We start from the raw sequence: 22,687 nt of genomic DNA on the forward strand, positions 1-22,687 counted from the left end.
GGATCGTACATTTGGGTCAAGGGGAATCTTACCTGACGTGAGCAGCTTGCTCTTGTAGATGTACTTGACCGTTCCGTTGGTGTCTTTGACCTCTTTGGAGAACAGAATGTACAGTTCGAACAGGAAGACATGTCGTTCGCGACCTTTCTTGATGAGAATCTGCTTGTTGTCCCACACGAGGAACGAGTCCTGCAGAACTACGTCGCCGAGGGTGTCGATCGGAACGTCGCAGCCTTCGAGCAGTGAGAGGTGCATTACGTCGTTGGCTTTTTTGGGGACGTTCAGCATCACTTCGAGACCGTCCTTGATTTCGCCCTGGCCCTCGTCGCAGCAGGATTGAAGGTCTTTTAGGAGCAGCTGGTACTTGGTTATTCGCTGCACCGGCTTGATGAGGAACGCCGGCAACGAGTGTTCTAGTTTGTGTTTGCGTTGTACTTCTTCGAAGTAGGTTCCACCGAACTGAACCATGTAGTCGTTCGATTGGGGTTTGTTCTGACAGTAGAACACGTACATGTCGAATTTGGCCGCCCACGTCACGAAACAGTGACCAACGTCTTCGGGCATGGTTTCGTACTTTTCCAGCTCGCGGAGAAAGATTTTCTCGTGAAACGCGAAGATGTCTTCGATATTGCTGAAGAGAATGTGCTCTTTACCAACGAGGTTGGTTGGTACGTTGACGCCACTCTTGAGCTCACTCACAAACACGTTGATGCACGTTTCGAGGTCCTTCACGTAGGTGCGTTCAGTTTGAAGTAGTTCCGCCATGATGAATTCTTTTTTGCGGGCAGATTTGCGCTTTTCTTCGTTCATTTCTTTGGGCACTCCGACTCCGCCTGGTCCGGCAGCTGCTGCGTTCAGCTTTGTTTCCAGCGACGGATCGGAATGGCGATATTCGAGCACGGACGCGTTGGCTGTGGTGGAGGACGCCGACGAGATGCCACTCGTGGACGAGGTCGACACCGACGTCGTGGAGGAGGATATGGATTTGCAGTTAAGGCTACTGTTACTACTATTAATACTACTACTACTATTATTGTCGTCCTGTTGCTGTATTCCAGGTAGGCCCAACGATTTCTCCAGATTAGCCCGGTAGAGTTCCATCCGGCTGCTAAAGTCCTTGTAGCGATTATCGACGGTCGCCACCCACTGCTTGATGGAACTTGCGTGGGCATGGTGGCCCTTCTCCACCAGGGAGTCTGCCAATTGTATCAGCAGCTTCACCCGTTCACGCGTCTCTTTAGCAGTTCCCTTGAACTCATTGTGTTCCTTCAGTAGAACTTCAGTCTCCTCTCGGCTGCTGCACAGTTTATTGTTCCGGGAGGACAAGTACGCCTCTCCCGTGTCATGGATCCACTCGATCGCCTGTTTCGCCGATCTCTCAAACAAAACAAACTGCTGGCACTGATCCAGCCGCTTCTTCCGCTGCGTCCAATATTCGAGCACCTGAGTTTCCTGCGTCAGCAGCTTATCCAAGATCGATTTTACCCGAGATTCGCTATTCACAGTCGTTTTTATGTGATAAAACTGCAGCGAACGTGCCGCATACTTGAGGAATGTTTCCGCCGTCCTTCGCGCCAACGTGCAAGCCTTCAGGAAGGCCTCCTTCTGCTCCTGGTGCTTGGAAATTAGCTGCACAATCTGCTGGCCCTTGTCGCTGGATCCACCGCCGCCACACCAGTCCTCCTCGCGGCGGTACTCCTTCTCCAAACTGTCCAGCACGCTGCACACTTGCTCGGCCGTTTTGAAAAAGTTCAACGACGCCGTCACCAGCTTGTGCCGCTCCTCGGCGCACGTGACTAGCTTTTGCCACTTCTTGGTCACCTCGTCGGCAATGTCCTTTATGCTCTGCGGGTCGTAGTGGTTGGCGTTCATGAGTGCATCGGCACGATACTTGACCTGAACCGCCGAGGTGTGCGTTCGCTCGATTGCCACCTGGAACTGTTCGTGCTCTTTGCGGAGTTGTTCAGCCTCCTGGTAGCTGTTTGGAATGGAAAAGTTCGCCATCAACATCGCCTCGCCGTTGCGGATCCACGAAATGACCTGATTGGCGTCGTTCTGAAAGTGGCACAACTGCATGGATTGTTCCAGCTTGATTCGTTTGGACTCGGCCATATCTTCCAGGTCCAGCTCCCGATCGTGCAGAAACTCTAGCAGATACTGGACGCGGGTTTGCGCCGTCGTGTGAGGATCGGCCATGATTAGCACGCCTGACGATTCAAACAGTTGCATCAACTCTTGGCCGGTGTTGATCATCTGATAGGTCGTGGTCTGCATCTGACTAACCGACTCGTTGTGCAACCGTAGGACTTGTTCGGTCTTCTGAAAGTCCCGCGAAACATCCGTATGCTGCAGCTCCTCGGCCCACATTTCCAGCTGGGAGCACACTTCCAGCGCGTCTCGCTCGAACATCCGCAGTCGCAAATACATGTCGATCTTCATCTTTCTCTGCTGCCACAGATTTTCGAGGTCTAGCCGATTTTTTTGAATCCGCTCCAAAGCATTCTGCACCGCAGTCAGCGATCCCGACGAATCTTCCTCCTCGATTGCCCGCAGTTCTTGCAGGAGGGCCTCACCTTGCGCGATAGCTTGAATGCACGTCTTCAGGGTGTTCTCCTCTTGCTCTTTGCACTGCTCCAGCATCCGCTCGGTCCCGTCCAAATGCTCATTGGCTAGATCCATCGACTCCTCGTTGGCCATTTCGGTATGAAGTTGTTCCAACCAGGCGGAAATCTCCTTTTCGTGAGTGTAAAATAACACAGCCAGATCCAGTCTCCTCCTCCGCTGTTCAACGCGCTCCGCAAAAGACGCCACATTCGTCTCCAGTTCCCGCACAACCGAAAAGATTTCCTGCGGCGCAACCTCCCCGGACCGTGCCAGCTCTTCTGCCGCCGCCAGAAGCTTCTCCGCGTTCCGGTACGTATTTTGCGCTACGTTCTCAAAATGCTCGTGACTGGTCTGGTAGATTTGCGCCTTTTGCAAACTTCGCCCAATGCCGCGGTTCTTCCGCAGAAACACATCGCCGTGGTTCTGCAGCCAATCCAGCACCTGCTTCACGTCCTCCTGGAAGAGGCGCAGCGCAAGCTTCTGGTGTAGTCGCAGCTTTCCCGCGTGCCACTTGCTTTCGAGGGCCCGATGGTGGCCAAGGATTTGGTGGATTACGGCCAGTACGTGGGACGCACCTTCACTGTAGTCAGCCGCCGGATTGCCACCATTGAAGTGAGAGTTGTCCTAAAAAGAGAAGAAGAAGTAAAATGTTAGCCAGAGTCATTTAATCAGAACTACAAAATGTAAACACTCACATTCTTCCTCGTGTTGACAGCCGGCGGCTGATTGCAGACCTGCACCAGGTGATCCAGCTGGTACAGCAGCTTCTTGCTGGTCGAGTGCACCTCCGTGTACGCCTGGCACATCGCCTCGTACAGCGACTGGTGCGTCCGGATGGCCGTCTCCAGACTCTCCACGTTCGTCGGCGTTGGAATGGTCGCTTCGCAGGCCGCCGCCCAGCTGCTCACGCTCTCCGTGTACTGTTCCGCCTTGTGATGAAACACCACCGACAGCGAGAGCACCGCCGTCCGCTCGTCCAGTGTCGTCACAAAGTCCTTCCACGTCTTGTCCAGCCGCGTGGCCAACGTGCGGATGTGCTGCGCCGCGTAGTGACTGCTCTCGATCAACTTCCCTGCCACGGCCAATATCCGGTTGATGTTGAAGCTCACGTTGCGCGATGTCATGGCGAAGCGCTGGTGCTCCTCCTGCAGGTTCTTGGCCAGCGCGTAGTTGTGGCCAATCTCCACGTACGTCTCCTGGAACACGTCCCGGTTGTGCAGGATCCAGTCGAACATCTTCTCGCAGTCCTGCTCAAACAGACGCAGCTGGAAGCACTGGTCCAGCGTGGTCTTCTTGTGCTGCCACATGTTCAACAGCTGCTGCTGGGCATTCCTCACCGTTTCGAGCTGCTGAAGAACCTGCAAAATTGAGAGCAAAAACACCCAGCATTAGTTGAATTCGGGGTTACACAAAACGCGGTCATTGTACGCCAAACCAAAACAAAGAGGCAGCGCGCCACAAAAGATGATTAAGTTTAATAGCCCAACACGTCGAATGTATTACGTACGACAAAAGAGCGCAGTGCCACCACCTAAACCTACACTCACTGTGATACATAATTGAATCACTTGCACTTTCGACGACGACGACGGCGAACACGGACTTGTGGGGAGTAATAAAAATGGAAAAATTGATAGGTGCTAAGCTAGGTGGCGGAGGGCGGATTTAAAGCCGCAAATTTTTCGACAATTCAAAGACTTCACAGCTGCGAGGTGTATAAATATGCGGCTGTGGCTGTATTATTTCACAGGTTCCCCAGTACAGTTAGCAGATGATAATACCATCAATGTGATGTAATGCTACTATACTAGCGATGTGGGTAACATTTTGTGTTTGTTTGGCGGTTATGTAAAACGAAACAGTTTCCAAAAAACGTAAATGACCTCAAATCAAAATCTTTCTTAACTCAGTCGTTTCATAGAATTCCAGATCTTTAACAAATTGATGTCTTGCTGGGGTTTTTATCTAGTTAGCATAAGTGGTCCCAAAGGCATCGAAACAAAGCCGATTTGGAGAATTTTAATATTATCTATTGATTGGAAAATTTGGTACAAATAATGTAAGCATTAGCATTCGTATATTTTATTGTTTTAATGTAATATTACATGCAAAATCGTGTAACGCATCTGTTTCACAAATCTGCCTTGTCAAAATGTGGAACTTCGTAATGGTGTAGCATTTGGGATCGATAGAGTATTTTTATATGGGAATTTGTATGGAAAAACTTACTTTCCACATTGCAGGCCAAGGATTGATACCTAAGAGCATGCAATGGCACTGACCTTGTTGCGTGCTCTTCGGTTGACGTCCACGTAAGGAACATCCTGGAAGGAGCGTAACTAACTACATCCGTAGTTCTGTTAGATCATCCGAATTATCTTGATCAGAACAGTATAGCTCTGGTTTCTTGCGAGTGTCCTATTTTCTTACCTCCACGTTGGCTTGGTTTTCATGGTGACCTAGCTGGTGGCCTGTGGAAACGGATCGTAAACCTTTGACCAACGCGGGTCAGAGTCGAGACGGCTAAAAGAAAGGGGCGCGACAATGTGGGAAAGGGAAGTAATTTGTGATTGTAGACGGTATTGTTTTGATTCGCAGTTTGTTGTGTCAACTGCTGTGGATGTACCTGAAACATCGCACAACGGGGTTTCTCTTCTCTTCATTCTCAGCTTCCACCTATCTCCTATTATTATTTTGCTCTTCAGATTCCCAATTCTTCACTGATTCTTCTATTTAATATCCAACATTTGATTTTAATTTTACTAACTTTTGATTCTCTTATCTCTCAAAGCTTTTCCACTCTTTTCTATCAATTGATACTGCTGTAAAAAACTTTGCTTTGTTTTTTTTTTTCCTTAAAAATATACTTTTCCTTAATGTACTAGTAATATCAAGTCTATTTATCATTCGCCTAATCTTTTTTGTTTTTTTTTTGCGAATTTATTTATTTGAATAATTCTTTATCTGTCCTATAAATTATCATTACTTTAATCTAAGCTTGTTTTGTATCTCTATTTATTAACTATTGTCTAATACATCTAGCTTCTCATTTTTATTCTTCAAAATACGCTCATCATTCTCTTACTATTGATACTTGATTTTTATAAAATAAATTCTCTTTTGCTGTCTATTGTTTTCAATCTTCACCCTTTTCTTTAAAACAAGTGAGGTTCGAGCCCTTACTCAATTTTTGGAATGATTAACACAAATATTACTATTGTACTTTTGGTAAACTTTTATAACATGCTTAGGACCAAAAATTGTGACAAAACACCGCGACAAAAGAAATAGTAACATATAAACACGACTCAACACTAGGAAAGATTTCAGGAGAAAACAAAACACAGTAAAATAACAACTAGTTTTTAAATTCAAACTATAAATAAAACAGTTTTTGCTTTAATGAAAGTTGATAGGCACACTATAAATGGTTAGGCGCTTATACTTACATCAAACCCTACGTAATGTACCACCCCCGGCCGAGTTAAAATGCGTAACCGGAAACGAAGGTGTGCATGCCTGGCACGAACACTCAAAGCGTGTTCTAGCGTGCTGCTCGTACTGACTCAGAGCAAGGGTGAGATGTAGGTGTAAGGGCAGTGCGTGTTCGTCGGGAACCTAGTGCATAAGATCGGTCAAGGCCCGTTCTTACACTGAAAATTAAGAATTGCGAAAAAACTTACTTTTCACATTTTGATTTTGACAATAGCATTAAAATTAAGAAAATTCGCCCCGATAAAAATATAGAGAGTTTTTAAAGGTCCTGTTTTTTTAACTATTGGATTCCCCATAGACTTTTACATATGAGCAGTTCGGTCATTCGATTTTTTTTTGTATTTTTAAATTCGACTGAAACTTTTTTGGTGCCTTCTGTATGCCCAAAGAAGCCATTTTGCATCATTAGTTTGCCCATATAATTTTCCATACAAATTCGGCAGCTGTCCATACAAAAATGATGTATGAACATTCAAAAATCTATATCTTTTGAAGGATTTATTTGATCGAATTGGTGTCTTCGGCAAATTTCTCGGTATGGATAAGGACTACATTGGAAAAAATGATACACGGTAAAAAAATTGTGATTTTTTATTTAACTTTTTGTCACTAAAACTTGATTTGTAAAAAAAACACTATTTTTAATATTTTTTAGGGGACATTAAATGCCAACATTTCAGAAATTTTCTGGTTGTGCAAAAAATCTTTGACCGAGTAATGAATTTTTGAATCAATACTGATTTTTCCAAAAAATCGAAAAATTGGTCGCAAAAATGTTTCAACTTCATTTTTCGATGTAAAATTAAGTTTGCAATCAAAAAGTACTTTAGTGAAATTTTGATAAAGTGCACCGTTTTCAAGTTAAAGCCATTTTTAGGTAACTTTTTTGAAAATAGTCGCAGTTTTTCATTTTTTTTAAATTAGTGCACATGTTTGCCCACTTTAAAAAAAAAATTTCTCTATATTGTGCTTTATTGAACTTTGTTGATACGACCCTTAGTTGCTGAGATATTGCCATGCAAAGGTTAAAAAACAAGAAAATTGATGTTTTCTAATTCTCACCCAAACAACCCACTATTTTCTTATGTCGATATCTCAGCAACCAATGGTCCGATTTTCAATGTTGAAATATAAAACATTCGAGAAATTTTCCGATTTTTCGAGAAAAATGTTTCCAAGATTTTCAAATCAAGACTAACATTTTAAAAGGGCGTTATATTTAATGTTTGGGCCTTTTACAATGTTAGTCTTTTTTTCTCAGCTTTTCAAAAATCTGGAGTTTTTTTTGAAAAGGTCCTATAAACCAAATTTTCAATTTTTGCTTTTTGGGTGTTTTTATAACCGCCTTGAATCAGGGGTATTCAAAAACACCCAAAAAGCAAAAAATGAAAATTTGGTTTATAAGACCTTTTCAAAAAAAACTCCAGAAATATGTTTTTCAAAGGTTGGCAAACACGTTTTGCTATTCTGGATAAATTTAATTTATAAAGCAAGATCCACCTAATGTTTAAATAAGTAACTATTCTTTTAACTTATAAAGGGTGTTCCCTCAACAACTAACTGGGAACGGTTTACATTTATTCACCCTCGGATATGCGATTTTATGTTGCAATGTTAAAGAAGCTTTGCTCCATTCAAAACATTGCGTTCAATGACATCAAATTGCAAAAAAACTACCTGCGTATCTTGCAATGTACTGATATGTAATCGACGGTAATGCAATACGATAATGACACCACCAAACAAAAAAAAATCCAACTCGATCCAACCAAAACGGCCAATAATGATGCGCGCAATGCGCAATACCGGAGAGCGCCACAAAAAAAGGGGTCCGATCCGCGATCGTCATTACACTCTTTATTAGCGATTCCACCAAATTATCAAAAAGCAGAAAACAGAAAAAAAGCGCGCGAGATTACAATTTTGAAAGCATCGGGGAAAAATTGATTAGATAATTTCCACCGTCAGTCATTCATGGCCCCGGCGTGCGCGCGCTCATTCGCATGGCGTTTATGGCGCCCATTCTTCCCATTCTTCTGCTGACCGACCAATTCATCAGCAGCCGGCTCGGCTCTCAAAGCCAAATGGGCGGCGGCCGGCCGGGAAAAACAAAAGTGTGAGGGTGTGCGAGTGTGTATACAAGAATCAGCTTAAATCCGAATTAATTGCCATCGCTTGTAATGAATAAACAAGAGTGAAATTTTTCGTGTTTTCCCCGTCATCGTCCATCTCTACTTTTTTATTTCTCGCAGATCGTGGTCCAATTTTCATCGTTGGCGTTCGTGTTGGCCACCTTTTTTCTGGTTTGGAGCGGATTTTAAAATAGTCTCTAGTGCTGCCGCCACCACATTGTTTACACTCTGGGAAATGCGGATTATTTTTTACGACCCTCATCGGCGTACTAACCTGGTTCAGCGCGGAAGAAATATCCGGATTGTGACACTTGGAGGGCGACGACGTCGAGTGGCAACTTTCGTCGTTCCGATTCGAGTACGAGGTAAACTTCCCCAGCAGCTTTTGACCCTGCAGATCCAGATCCTCGATCGGCAGCTTCAAAACCTTCCTCTTCATTTCGTTGTGGGCTTCGCTGCTGTGCTTGGCACTGTTGACGTCCTCCGGAAAGTCCGAGTGCTGCAAGTCCTCCTGCAGATCATCGATCCGGTCCAGAATGTCACTTGCCTGCCATAGAAAATCTTCGAACGCCACCCGCAGATCGATCCACAGGTTGTGATCGTAATGCAGGAACCCATCAAAGTCGGACGTCAGCTGCGACGGTTCGACCACTTTACTCAGCAGATTGATCGAAACCGTGGTCGTCTCGAACTTGTACTTGCTGCTCGCGATCGCCGACCGTTGCTTCTGCCAAAAGTTGTCCGGCTTGATGATCACCGCCTGGTGTATGTGGTCCTGGCCGAAACTCTCCTGCAGCACCTTCAGGATCATCTTCGCGCTCGCCGCCGTGTTGCTGTTGCCGCGCATGTCGATGACGATGGTGAAGCCATGGCTTTTGCTTTCATCGCTGGAAGTTAAGAGAGAAAAGAAACAAATTGAATATTTGTACAGCCTTTTGAAATAAGCAGATAAATTATATTGTGAATTTTGTTCGTTCTACACAATGGCCTTGGCGTTCTCTAATGCAAAATTCCTACTCGAAACAAAGTGTCCAAAAGCTTGAAACGGTGAGCCAATCCAAACGTTTTTTTTTTTTAACTAGCTTCCATCCACTCCGGGATTCGAACTGATCAGACAAATATCGTCTCGAAAAATGCTGAAACACATGTGAGTGCCAGGTGAACAAATTGATCATATTTTACTTCTTAATCTGTACAAGTAAAAAGTAAAGTAAATCTTTCCCAGTTCCTGAGAGGAACGCCGCATCGGCATTTACAAAGCGGATTCAGTGGCAGTTTTTTTACTTAACTAATGTAAACATTATAAGGTTAATGTTAGCATGCCATAGGCCACCTTCCTAAGGTGTCGTTGATAAGGTCCAGCTTGTGACGATGCACACCTTCCCTTTACTACGGAATCAAATCCAGAAGAGAAACGATCACCAGTTGTGTTGTTTCAAGCCGAGATTTGAACCCCGATCTACTGCTTACGAGGCGAAAGCGTTACTTCTAAGCTACGTGGCTTGGTCAATCTGTACACCCTCGTACATAAGTTTTTTTTGCACGAATTTTAATGCCAAAAATGCCGGCGCATGGAACAAAATGGTTTCGCTATTTCCTCGCTAATCGCCTGAAATTTGTAGTGGGTGAAGGGACACTTCGCATAGACGCCCTTGCTACCATCACGTCACTAAGGGTATAGAACGACGAGCAATTAATAAGCATGATAATAAGCATGTTTCGAGCCTCAGAGAAGTGTAGGCATTTTTTTACAGATTTACAAAATTATGAAAAAATCATGATTTTTCATCTATAATGAAAATGCATTCTGATTTAAAAAAATAAAAGCAATTAAATATTTGCAAGCTAAAAAAATTTTCTTTTTTTCGATAAAACGCGCCGCATCCAATTTATAGCCATTCAAGCATTAATTTCAGAAACCTTATATGAAATGAAATTTTCGATTTTTGAAACATATTCATGTACGACCATTTCTGAAGATATCATTCTCAAATAGAAAATTGTTGTTTGATTACCTTCGTTATAGCTCCTGGTAACATTATAAACATTGAACAAACTTTTTCAAACAATCTTACTTCGAGAAAGCTTATTTAAGAATCTCGAAATAAACAGCATTTGCGTGGTTTTGTCAACAATGTAACATTTTTGCTCACAATTCAAACGTCGTTTTCGGTGTGGTGATGTTATTTGACGTCTTTTATAAGACCCTTGCCTTACAGTTGGTCTAAATCCATTCTAAAGCCCAAAACCAAGGATGGTCCATTCTGCCCCCCTGCCCCTAACGATTTATATAATACTCCCCTTGCAAGGCCCACTGATATTTTCGAAATTTCATTATCAAAAGGCCAAAATTTATGTTTTAAGACCTTCTGAAATGTTAGGCAATGCTATATCTCGGCAACCATTTGCTCGGCTTTCACTGTCTAGTAGGGAAAATTTAAGAGAATTTGCTCAGCAATTTGTGAAAAATGTTTTCAGCTATTGACATACATGGACACATTTTTCAAAAAAATGTTTGAACATAGAATTAACTAAGATAGTACTAAAAATCATGGAAAATGTGTAATAGTACCATTAAAAATGTGTAAATTGAAATCTGTTTATATATGATTTTACTTATAACACATACAATGAGGCTAAATTGCAGGCCAAGTGCGAATGATGCTGATGATACCTCTTCAGTTGACGCTCAGGCGAGGAACATCCTGGAAGGAGCGTCACTGACTACGTCCGTAGTCCTGTTAGATCATACTTGATCAAGACAGTATAGCTCTGGTTCCTTGCAAGTGTCCTATTTTCTTACCTCCACGTTGGCTTGGTTTTCATGATGACCTAGCTGGTGGCCTGTGGAAACGGATCGTAAACCTTTGACCACCGCGGGTCAAAGTCGAGACGGCTAAAAGAAAGGGGCGCGACAATGTGGGAAAGGGAAGTAATTTGTGATTGTAGACGGTATTGTTTTGATTCGCAGTATGTTGAGTCAACTGCTGTGGATGTACCTGAAACATCGCACAACGGGGTTTATCTTCTTTCCATTTCAGCTACCACCTATCTTCTGTTTATTTTGTTTCACTGATTTTCTAATGCGGCTTCTGTTTACTATCCTCCATTTGATTTCGATTTTACTCATTTGATTCTCTTATTTCTCAACGCTTTTTCACTCTATTTTACCAATTGTAACAAACTGTCTGCTTTAACAAACTGTCTGCTTTCCCTTAATTTGGCAGCGATGTCAATTTTGTTTATCATGACCCTTTTCTTTATTTATCTATTTGAATAATTTTTCATTTTTCATGCCCTATAAATTGCCCTAATACAATCTAAGCTTGTTTGTTACCTCTATTTATTAACTATTGTTAATTTCTTACTTCATACATAAATATCTTTCTTTTACTATTGATACTTCAAATAGTATATTTCTTTCACTGTCCATTGTTTTCATTCTTCACCCTTTTCTTTAAAAACAAGTGAGGTTTGAGCCCTTACTCAATTTTTGGAATGATCAAATAATTAGCACAAATATTACTATTGTACTTTTGGTAAACTTTTATAACATGCTTAGGACCAAAAATTGTAACAAAACACCGCGACAAAAGAAGTAGCAACATATAAACACGACTCAACACTAGGAAATACTTAAGGAGAAAACAATACACAGTAAAATAACAACTAGTTTTTGATTTCAAACTCAAAATAAAACAGTTTTTTGCTTTAATGAAAGTTGTTAGGCACACTTTAAATGGTTAGGCGCTTATACTTACATCAAACCCTACGTAATGTACCACCCCCGGCCGAGTTAAAATGCGTAACCGGAAAAGAAGGTGTGCATGCCTGGCACGAACACTCAAAGCGTGTTCTAGCGTGCTGCTCGTACTGACTCAGAGCAAGGGTGAGATGTAGGTGTAAGGGCAGTGCGTGTTCGTCGGGAACCTAGTGCATAAGATCGGTCAAGGCCCGTTCTTACACTGAAAATTGCGAATTGCGAAAACACATACAATGAGGCTAAATTATTTCTAAAGTGGTTTTGTCCAACCATATTTTTTTCCAATCTTTCAACAATTCAACTTTTTTTACTCTGTGGATATAAATTGATAAATCATCTAAAATCCATTCTTTCTGACTTATTTTTATTAAATCCTTTTTGGGTCCTGAGATCACGTTGGGACTGGGGATCTAGTTCTTAAAACAATTATTGAGCTAGAGTTTTATTGGAGCTACAGTCATCCCTCATATTCGGAACAGTTTACAGATCTGCCAATGTTCAACAAATCATAGAAAATCGATAATTGAACATAATGATTTGCTTTTTCCTTCATGTGAAAGCTTTTCTTGCGATCTTTCGATTGATGTATAGACTTGCTGTACATTTTCACGTTTTATATCAAGTGTTTAAAGAAAAACATTGACCCTTAAAATCCACAAATTCGGAACACTTTTTTCTTACGATGTAAACAAACTTTTTTTTCTCCAGGAGTACACATTTTTTACAAAAAAAAATTACTTCACGCTATGAAACCAATAAAACTCAAACTAAGTGATGTTTTAAACATGGTCTGGTAACTTTTTTTGTGAAAATATCAATTAAATTCAGGTGTTCCACAATTGTGGGAGGCACAATAACATCCCACAATTATGAAACAGGCAATTTGGAGCAGTGTTTTGTTGCTCTGGATAAAATAGTCTTGAAATGAGTTTTTTTGTTCAAAAAATACAATTTTTACTAGTGAAATAGTAAGAGAATGTTCAAATAAAGGTCCTAAAAATAGCAGGGACGACAGAAAAGTTACATTTTGCATCCTATTGACAAATTACCACAAAAGTGTTCCGAATTTGTGGGTGTTCCGAATATGTGGGATGACTGTACTACTTTGTTGAAAACATGCACTTCTGGAGAGAACCAAATTGTGTTTACATCTCTAGAAAAAAAAACAAGATTTTCACATAATACGTTTGAATTTACAGTCTGTCATTTTTATCCGAATTTCGATTATCTGAAGGAAAATCTTTTTTTCTCGTTTTTTGCAGGTCGCCAGCAGCTTGGCAGCATATTTCCAATAGATGTTTAATCCAATAATTCCTCAAACACAATATTACGCCATTATTATTTTTTCAAGCTTTGAAATCAAACATAATAACCACTTAATGCTTGTCCCCCAAACATCACAATTCAAAAGAATCTGGCAGTCGTTTTTTTTTTATTTTCATGCTAAGCCAAACAATCTTAATAACGATGCCAATAAAAAAGGAATCATGCCATCGTTATATTTTTATGGTCTGTTTGCGCTTTATGGCGATCAACTTTGACGTCCCCAAATGCGATGCATTTCCGGCACTGCATCCTCTTCTCCAAATTGGCGTTCTAGTGTTGCTATACATGCACAACGACAAACCCCCAAACATTGATTGAGTCACCTGAGTGGCAGCCAAAATATAAACCCACGACTGAAAACGGCTGCTGGTACCGCTAGGCCCCCTAATATTGGGTAATGATTAAACAAAATTTCACCGGAAGCCGGCGTTCGACTGTTGCTAACTAGCTTGGAGTAGATTTTGGCAAACGAAATTTTAAATTGATAGCACACGAGCCAATGTCGTTTCTTTTTTGTTGTTCTTTTACCAACCACCCACTCGCACCTACTCGCCACGTCACACTTTCGGGAGCGGAACCATGAATCGACAAGGTATTTTATGATTTCTTGCAAAATCTGAATTATGTATGATGTGTGCTAAGGCTTGTATCTGGCGCTATTTTTATTCTCGTGTCCTCGAGGGGTTAACCCTTAACAACCCTTACAAGTATTATTTTATAATAAATCGATATTGTTTACCAAATTTGACCAGAAAAAAAATACAGAAAAAATACAAAAAAAAAAATAGATATATATTTTTTCAAAATATCTGAAATCCAATAGAAAGGAAAAGGAATGTGCATTTAAAAAAATAAAACAAACAAAAATATATTTAAACCCCTGAATAGTAGAGGGTTAACCGGCTTTTCTTCTGCCTCTGTTGGCTGGCCAGATTTTCTTTCGTCTTTGGGCACCACCAGAAACGCTGAAAACCAGAGTTTCGTTGAGAGGTGGGCTGCGCTTAACCTGAATGGGATGGAAAGCTCATTTGAGCTGCTGACAAATTCTGTTTCATTTCTTTGGTGCTTTCCCTTTTTTGATTTCACCTTGAATAAGATGTGTGCAATAATGTTTCTGTTTCAAATTCTTAAAATATACTGCCCTGTGCCCAAATCTCTAAAGATTATGATTATAGTTTCCAAGGACATGAAAAAGATAACAAATGAAAGAAGATTCTGAAGATAGTCTTACTTTTATTTTTATCACCAGTCAGATTTATATATTTTGAACTAAGCCAACACTCACTGGCCGGCAGAGAAATTATGGAAAAGTTTAATTTGTATCAGACGATCCTTTTAATTCTGTAAATGAGATAATATTTCATTCAAAAAATTATTTGATTTTAATTACATGTTTTCAGCCAGTCAGAAAATGTAAAAAAATACAAACCAAAGTATATTTTCACAGATCAATACAGTCACCACACTAAATCGAAACTGTTCATAATTGTTATCCAATGTTAAAAAAAAACATAAATTAATAAAGTTACAACATTTGCTTTATCCTTCATAGTATAAAAAAAGTTGAATTTTCAAAAGTTTGGAAATTGTATTGTTAAATATTACTTCTTTGTGATTTTATCTAAAATTATGTGCAAAAACGGAAATTCAACAGAAACTGAAGTTTTCATTACGCAAAATCAGTCACCATTCCCAGAAGTAAAATTACAATCATTTCTCTGTGTTTCTGTGTTGACTTCGATGAATCGTTTGAGTTAAAATATTTTGGTTTATGGTCAACCAATGTTTAAAGAAAAACGTTACTTAATCCAGGTTGGTGCCTTCCTCACATTTAGTGGGTAATGCTATCCAAAGTTGATACAAAAGGGCGGATTGGGTAGTCAGATCTTCAAAATTCAGGGCACTTATGTGCTTATAACTTTTGATAGGGTTACCAGATCTTGAATCTTTTGAACTCGTTGAAAAGGTCTTTTAATTACCTATTCAACGACAGGTCGCATGATAGATCCGGACAACGTTTTTATCAAAATATTTGAGATCCGGCCTCCAAAAAGTGTGTAAATAACACTTAAGTGCTAATAACATTGGATAGGGTTGTCAGATCTTCGATGTTTAGGCTCATTTGAAAGGTCTTTTGATTATCTAACTAACGACGGGTCGCATGATGGACCCGGACAAATTTTTCATCAAAATATTTGAGATCCGGCCTCTAAAATGAGTACAAATGACACTTAAGTGCTCATAACTTTTGATAGGGCTATCAGATCTTCAATGTTTTGAGCTCATTAGAAAGGTCTTTGAAATACCTTTCTAAAAATGTATGATCAGACGGGGCTTGTTACAAAAACCACCCTTTTTACAATCTTTCAAACTTTTGCCAGAATCGTTTTTTTAGCATAACTTTTGAGGTGCTTTACTAAACGTTATGATATTAACTAGGGCCTTATGGGACCCCAAGACGAATCGAATGAGACCAAAACGGTTCAAATCGGTACAGTCAGTCCGGATATAATCGAGTGCATATTTTTCGGTGCACGGACTCACATCCAGACACACGCACAGACATTTGTTCAGAATTTGATTCTGAGTCGATAGGTATACATGAAGGTGGGTCTACGAGGTCGAATTAAGAAGTTCATTTTTCGAGGTGAGGAAGGCAAAACATTGACTTTTGGAAATCACAAAATCAAAACACAACAAACTTATCGGACACAAAGTAAAACAAAGATTAATTTTGAAAGGTAGAAATTTTTTATTTATGAATAATACTTAGTTTCCGTTGTAATTTTACGTAAAGTTATGTGGAAAATGTAAAATTACACGTGAATATATGTAATTTTACAGATGTTTCAGAGGTGTATGCATTACACATACACAAAATCGTAATTTGACAATTTTTTTAAATCGCTCCAAAACCGAGTCAATCGATCGCTCCATTTCAAATGCACTTCCTCATTGTTCCTCCCCTCGCAAAAAAAAGACTCGTGTTGGCCCGCATTGCGTTGCAAGTAACGCCCCAATCAAAACACTCTCCTTTCTCCTTCTCTCGATCGTCGTCCCTGGTGCCTGTGCCGCATTTCGCTTTTCCGACGTCCAACGTCACTTTCTTTCACCGGTCCGTTGAATCATATGGTAGCAGCAGAGGAGGTGAATATCAATTATACACACACACATGCCGATGGCTTTCATAACGAAGCGCCCCCCGCGAGCCACACTTGACTTGCAAAAATTGAAACAAAAAAAAGTAAAACAAAAAAATGGAAAAAATAAAGAAAAAATGCGAGCGTTTTCTTTACATGGCGCGGTGAAGCGCAAAAAGAATGCGAACATAAAAATGTGCAGAGTTGGGCCCATTCACGTTGAAGGGATCGAGGAACTTTTCTTGAGGGAATTGCAATTGTAGCAAGACAAGAAAGAAACTAGCTGAAAAAAACATGTTTTGAAGCAATTTATGAAACATAGAAAATTTCAAAACACTTCATTACTTTGCAAAAACGCTCGTCGAAAAAGAAAATAGTATTGCTTTGCAGAAACTATACTTCTTTTCCAAAAACAAAATGTACCTACATACATCATTACAGTAAATGACTGAGATAGCAGTCTATAACGTCGTTTCCGGATTTAAATCCCCTGAAGCGATCGACGACTGTTGGATGTGCAAATGTTTCCATAGGGGCGGCAGAGACGAACATTTAAGACCACAAACATTTGAGAAATTTTGAGCAAAGACATTATTTAATGAACATTATTTAATAATTTTAATCAATTTAAGCATAAGCATAAGCAGTTGCTACTTCGTTATTGACCAGGACCTCCAGAAGTTACATTCACGAGCCGTGGAAGATGAGTGGGCGCTATCTTTCCTCGCTTCGCAATTTCTCAAAGGCCCCTATCATGCTGATCAATACCGGCGCCGGCCAGGACCAGTGGTAGGGTCACGGGGAAGTGGATGGGAATGTAAGTCTGATTCTTGAGTGATAGAGACCGCACAATCGACTGCATCGCCGACGTGAGATTTGAGGAGGTTAGTAGATGGGTATGAGGTCAGGATTCACGAGTGGCAGTGATGTGACCATGAGCATTTTTTTTATCGGTTGAAAATTTTAAATCTTAGACAGCCGGCTGCGGAAAGATAAATAACTGATTATTTAAAAAGATTTTTTTTAACGAACACGTGCCAACCGAGCAGTAGTGCTATGGGCTGGACTTATCAGTATATTTTTGCTGTTTGCACAATTTAGATAACGCGAGCAAATTTCAAAAATAGTAAATAAAATACGTTTTACTCTTCATAAAATCGATAGTTTGATGAGTTAATACTAAAACTGCCAGTTGGAATACATTATATAATAAAAAAGGACATATGAAAAATAAAATATCAAATAAAAGGCTCCGAAAAACACTTTGCAGAGTAATCGCGAGATCCCGCTACTCACAATGGAATAAAAAAAATCCAAAACGCGCGCTAATGGTCTATCCTAAATGTCAGCGTGTTTTTCGATAAACGATCCAAAAGAAATGAGTTTTTCACCGTGAAAGTTGAACACATTATTTAAAAAATTATTACACAATTTACCCGACGCCGTACCTTCTGATCAACGATGATATAGGAAGGGCTTTTAGAATCACAAAACAATTAGGCAATACAAATAACACTAATCACTGGCAAAAAAAATACGCTCGAAACACGAATATTCCTGCAAGGCGTGCGCGCTGCCAATCTCCTCCTCACTTCACTCACTTTTCACTCCGAACATTTCCACGACCACGCGCTCCCTTTGTCAATTATGCACTTTTTAATAATTTTAATCAATTTGGTGATTTTTTCAAATCACTTCTGTCATTAAAAATTAATTTGATTAAAAGCAATATTTATTGTGAGTTTTAGAGAAAATGAAATGCCATCTCTTCAGATAATTTCAGAAAAGGGCAAAAATCTTTGACCAAGCAATGATTAAAAATAGGAAAAAAAATCAAAACATCTTTCCGATTTTTTTTTATTAAATCAAATTATACATAAAGAAGTAGTAGCATTTTGTAAAGTGCATCGTTTTCAAGTTGAAGTTATTTTTAGGTCGCAATTTAACCATTAAAAAAAGTCTATTTTTGCCCATTTCTGAAAAAAAAATCGCAGGGCTGATAAAATTCACAAAAATTTGCTTTTTAAACATTGTTGATACGGCCTTTGGGATGCTAGATATGGCCATTCAATAGGGGTAATTCTCTACCAACTCACACGAAATCGGGAAAAGTTGCCCCGACCCCTCTTAAATTTGCGTGAAACTTTGTCCTCAGGGGTAACTTTTGTCCCTGATCACGAATCCGAGGTCCGTTTTTTTGATATCTCGTGACGGAGGGGCGGTACGACCCCTTTCATTTTTGAGCATTCGAAAAAGAGGTGTTTTTCAATAATTTGCAGCCTGAAACGGTGATGAGATAGAAATTTGGTGTAAAAGGGACTTTTATGTAAAATTGGACGCCCGATTTGATGGCGTACTCAGAATTCCGAATAAACGTATTTTTCAACGAAAAAAGCACTAGAAAAGTTTAAAAAAAACTCTGCTATTTTCCGTTACTCGATTGTGAAAATTTTTCGAACATGTTATTTTATGGGAAATTTAATGTACTTTTCGAATCTACATTGACCCAGAAGGGTAATTTTTTCATTGAGAACAAAATTTTTCATTTTAAAATTTCGTGTTTTTTTTTTAACTTTGCAGGGTTATTTTTAAGAGTGTAACAATGTTTTACAAAGTTGTAGAACAGACAATAAAAAAATTTTGATATATAGACATAAGGGGTTTGCTTATAAACATCACGAGTTATCGCGATTTTACAAAAAAAAAAATCATTTTTGCGAAAAAAAAAATAAAACAAAAAAACACATGTTTATACAGCAATTCCTCACGAAAACAGCATAGAAAAAAACATTTTTTCTGAGTGTTATCTGGCCGAAATAATTAGACCCGTTTTTTTTTTGCCATTAGGAGACCTACGCCGTATTAAAGTGGTCCAAAAAATGGCAATTTTCGTCGATTTTCGCAAAAACCACTTTTTTCGACAAATCATAACTCCTCGCCATTTCAACCGATTTCAATTGTCTTATACGCAAATGAAAGGTGATAAGTTGGCCTTTCAAAGAAAAATAGTAAGAAGTTTCAAAAATCTAGCCTACATATGAAAAGAGCGTATGAAACTTAAAAATGCCATTTTGACGGATTCCACGGACATTTTTACTTAACATACTAAAAAATGGGAGGAGTTCATTAACAGGATTCCGAGATATGATTTTTTGAAAATAAAATCCGTGTTTTTCGACGCGCCGCGCGCAAATACAATAAAATGAAGAAATCGGCAAAAAAAAAATCACTAAAGCTGCGATAACTTTAAAATTTCAGCGATGTCCTATACATGCCTGGGTACCAAAAGTTGCGTATTTCAATTACGAAAATTTTGGTACCCTAACATGAACCTGACCCTGAAATTTTAAAGTGATCGCCGTTTTAGTGAAAAAAGTTGATTTTTTGCCAATTTCGTTATTTTATCGTATTTGCGGGCGGCGCGTCGAAAAACGCGGATTTTATTTTCAAAAAATCATATTTTGGAATACTGTAAATGAACTCCTTCCATTTTTAGTATGTTACGTAAAAATGTCCGTGAAATCCGCTAAAAATATTTCCAGACACCGTCAAAACGGCATTTTAAAGTTTCCCACGCGCTTTTCACATGTTAGGCTAGATTTTTGAAACTTCTTACTATTTTTCTTTCGGTTGAAATGGCGAGGAGTTATATTTTTCGAAAAAGTAGTTTTTGCGAAAATTGACAAAAATGGCCATTTTTGGACCACCCTAACACGGCGTGGGTCACACTAATGGCCAAACAAAAAAAATACGGGTCAAATTATTTCGGCCAGGGAACTCTCAGAAAAATTTTGAGCCCGATCCGAGCACTTTTGTTTTTTTTTCTTGCTGTTTTCATGAGGAATTGCTGTGTTTAAGATTGGAAACTTAATCAAACAAACTAACACTTAAAAAAATAAGTGCATTAAAAATGTACAAACACATTTGTTTTTTGAGAAAGTCGAAAAAATATGACGGAAAAACACAAAACATACAGTATGTAAAAAAAGTATTTACACCCCTTGGGCACTATGCACTATTTTGTGATGAGACTTGTAAATAATTTAAAGTTTGACAGAAACCTAGTACTACGTTTTGTTCAGAAACTCATGCCGAACATTTTGCTACAAAAAGCAATTATTCTGCGTTTATTCCCACTCCAAAACATTTATTTAGCAATTCTATGGTAATATATTGACATTTTGTTGAATTAAAAGTTTGCAAAATTAAGTTTAGATAAGTTTTATATAGAATTACCAGAGTAATATAAACTTTTATACTAAGTAGTTAGTAAACTTTATATTCAATCCCAATTATTTTTTTAATCAGTCAAGGATGCCTATTTGGAGTTGGGAGACTGGATTTATGGTGATATGTCAACAAATAACATTATTTATGTTAATTTTTTGAAAGGTGTACAAACTTTTTTTGCACCTTTTTTGATTTCTATAATAGTATTTGTTTTATAACTTTTTATGGAAATCAGCTTTTCATGAGCTTTTTGTAGCAAAATGTTCGGCATGAGTTTCTGAACAAAACGTAGGTTTCTGTCACACATTAAATTGTTACATGTTTCATCACAAAATGTGCATAGTGCCCAAGGGGTGTAAATACTTTTTAACATACTGTAAAAAGAAATGTTTTGGGACAAGAGAACAAAATCGAAAATTTTTTTTGTGATTTTGAATAAGAGCATGAAAGCGTGAATGAGTGTTTTGTCTTGAATTGTAGTCTCTGATGGTAGTTAAGGACAAGACAAGTAGATATTCATCGCCGGGCGTTTGCTACCATCAGTCATGGTATAGAAGAGTAATTGTGGGAAGAAGTTCATTGTTCCCATTTTGAGTTTTTGTTATGAAATGAGTTGCACAAAAGTGTTGATGTGCTCAAAAATCATTATTTCAGATAAATAAAAGGGAAATTTTTGTTCTAAGCTATCAATTCAGAAAACAAATCACTTCGGGATCACAAGATTTAAGTTCAACTGGTCGATAAAATTTGACCGCTTGTTCATTTTAAATTGTGGTTACCTTACTCTACCTGTTGCTTTTGCTTGCCGGTTTCGCAAGAAATGCCTCTGGGGTATTCCACCAAAAATCAATGTATACGTACAAATACCAGCAAGAGACGGCCCCCAGCTCTCGAGTTTTGAAGAATTTCATCCACAGAGCCATCAAACGACTGGCAGAGGGGAAGAGAAATCAAATCACTGTGGACCGTGTGTTGGGACCGACTCAAAAACGCAGCATCCAGGGAGAGGAGAACGGGGGGGAAATGGCCAGTTAGTGCAGCAAAGAGCCTTTGCGCCGCCGGCCACGATCGATGGAAGGAAGAAATATTTTGGGCAACTTCCAAATAAAGGTGTAACTCGATGGAGAATTCAAACAACCCTGAAGAGAGTGCACAGAGATGTTGGAATGAGTTACTAACTCAATGAACTAATGTATTTGAAAAATGTTTCCACGGAATTAACGATATTGTAGATCTGGCAACACGGTCTTAAGTTATGAGATCTTGTGTTAAATTCAGATTTCTTTTTAAAGCTGGTATCGAGCAATTGGAAAATGAATCAAATTGTTTTATGAGCCGGCAATTAATTTTGAGGTAAAATGTTTTATAATGTGGTGAAAATAACATCCATCTCTTTAATTTGTAATCAATAAAAAAACACTCATAATATTCCTTTATTTATATCTTAATTATATCCCCTAAAAAGATCCAGGTAATGAGGTCTCCGATAAATTTCAAAGCCAATCAAAGCACTAAATCGAGGGCATCGATCACCGCGGTTATTCATTTTCGGTTTCCAACCCGTCCAAACGGATGTGACAGACAATCCACCGAACCTTGCCTTCTTGGGACCACTCAGGCAACGGTCTGGCGTTAAAACGCTCACAACGAACGATTTCGTGGGAACTGTGTAAGTGGGCAACAAAAGGGAGGCTTGAGATTCGTTCCCTGGCTGTGTCTGTGCTTTGTGCGGTTCATTCGTGTGCGGGTTCTTCCTGTCCCTCTAATGTCCCCTCACTGATGGCCGTGGGTCTCTAAACTTAAAACTGATGATCCAAGTTTCTTTTATTTTCATTTTTTTGGCAGTCTTTCATCGTGAAACACGATCAACTGTGGGCTACGATGAATAATCAGATTATGTTTATACCAATTGGTTTATCCATAGATACTGTTTGTTGAAATCGTAGATCATGTTATTAAAACGCCTATCATTGGAAAAATGGCGATGAAATCTTGAG

General features: G+C 39.5%; 2 protein-coding genes across 6 annotated transcripts in view; one reads left to right on the plus strand and one right to left on the minus strand.

Annotated features, from left to right (window-relative positions):
- LOC120429711 (triple functional domain protein-like) overlaps window positions 1-22,687 on the plus strand; it is a 226,984-nt gene that overhangs the window by 124,308 nt on the left and 79,989 nt on the right. The gene's annotated exons all lie outside the window — the stretch shown is intronic.
- The window catches only part of LOC120430760 (triple functional domain protein-like), a 42,548-nt gene that overhangs the window by 486 nt on the left and 19,375 nt on the right, over window positions 1-22,687 (minus strand). For both annotated transcript variants that reach the window (XM_039595872.2, XM_039595873.2), the window contains exons 3-5: window positions 8,506-9,118; window positions 3,300-3,962; window positions 33-3,228 (exon numbers count right to left, since the gene is read on the minus strand). In XM_039595872.2, the coding sequence (XP_039451806.1) occupies window positions 33-3,228; window positions 3,300-3,962; window positions 8,506-9,118 (4,472 nt within the window). The remainder of the gene's footprint in view (window positions 1-32; window positions 3,229-3,299; window positions 3,963-8,505; window positions 9,119-22,687) is intronic.

The sequence above is a fragment of the Culex pipiens genome, chromosome 3, assembly GCF_016801865.2.
Source record: "Culex pipiens pallens isolate TS chromosome 3, TS_CPP_V2, whole genome shotgun sequence".
Lineage (NCBI taxonomy): Eukaryota > Metazoa > Arthropoda > Insecta > Diptera > Culicidae > Culex > Culex pipiens.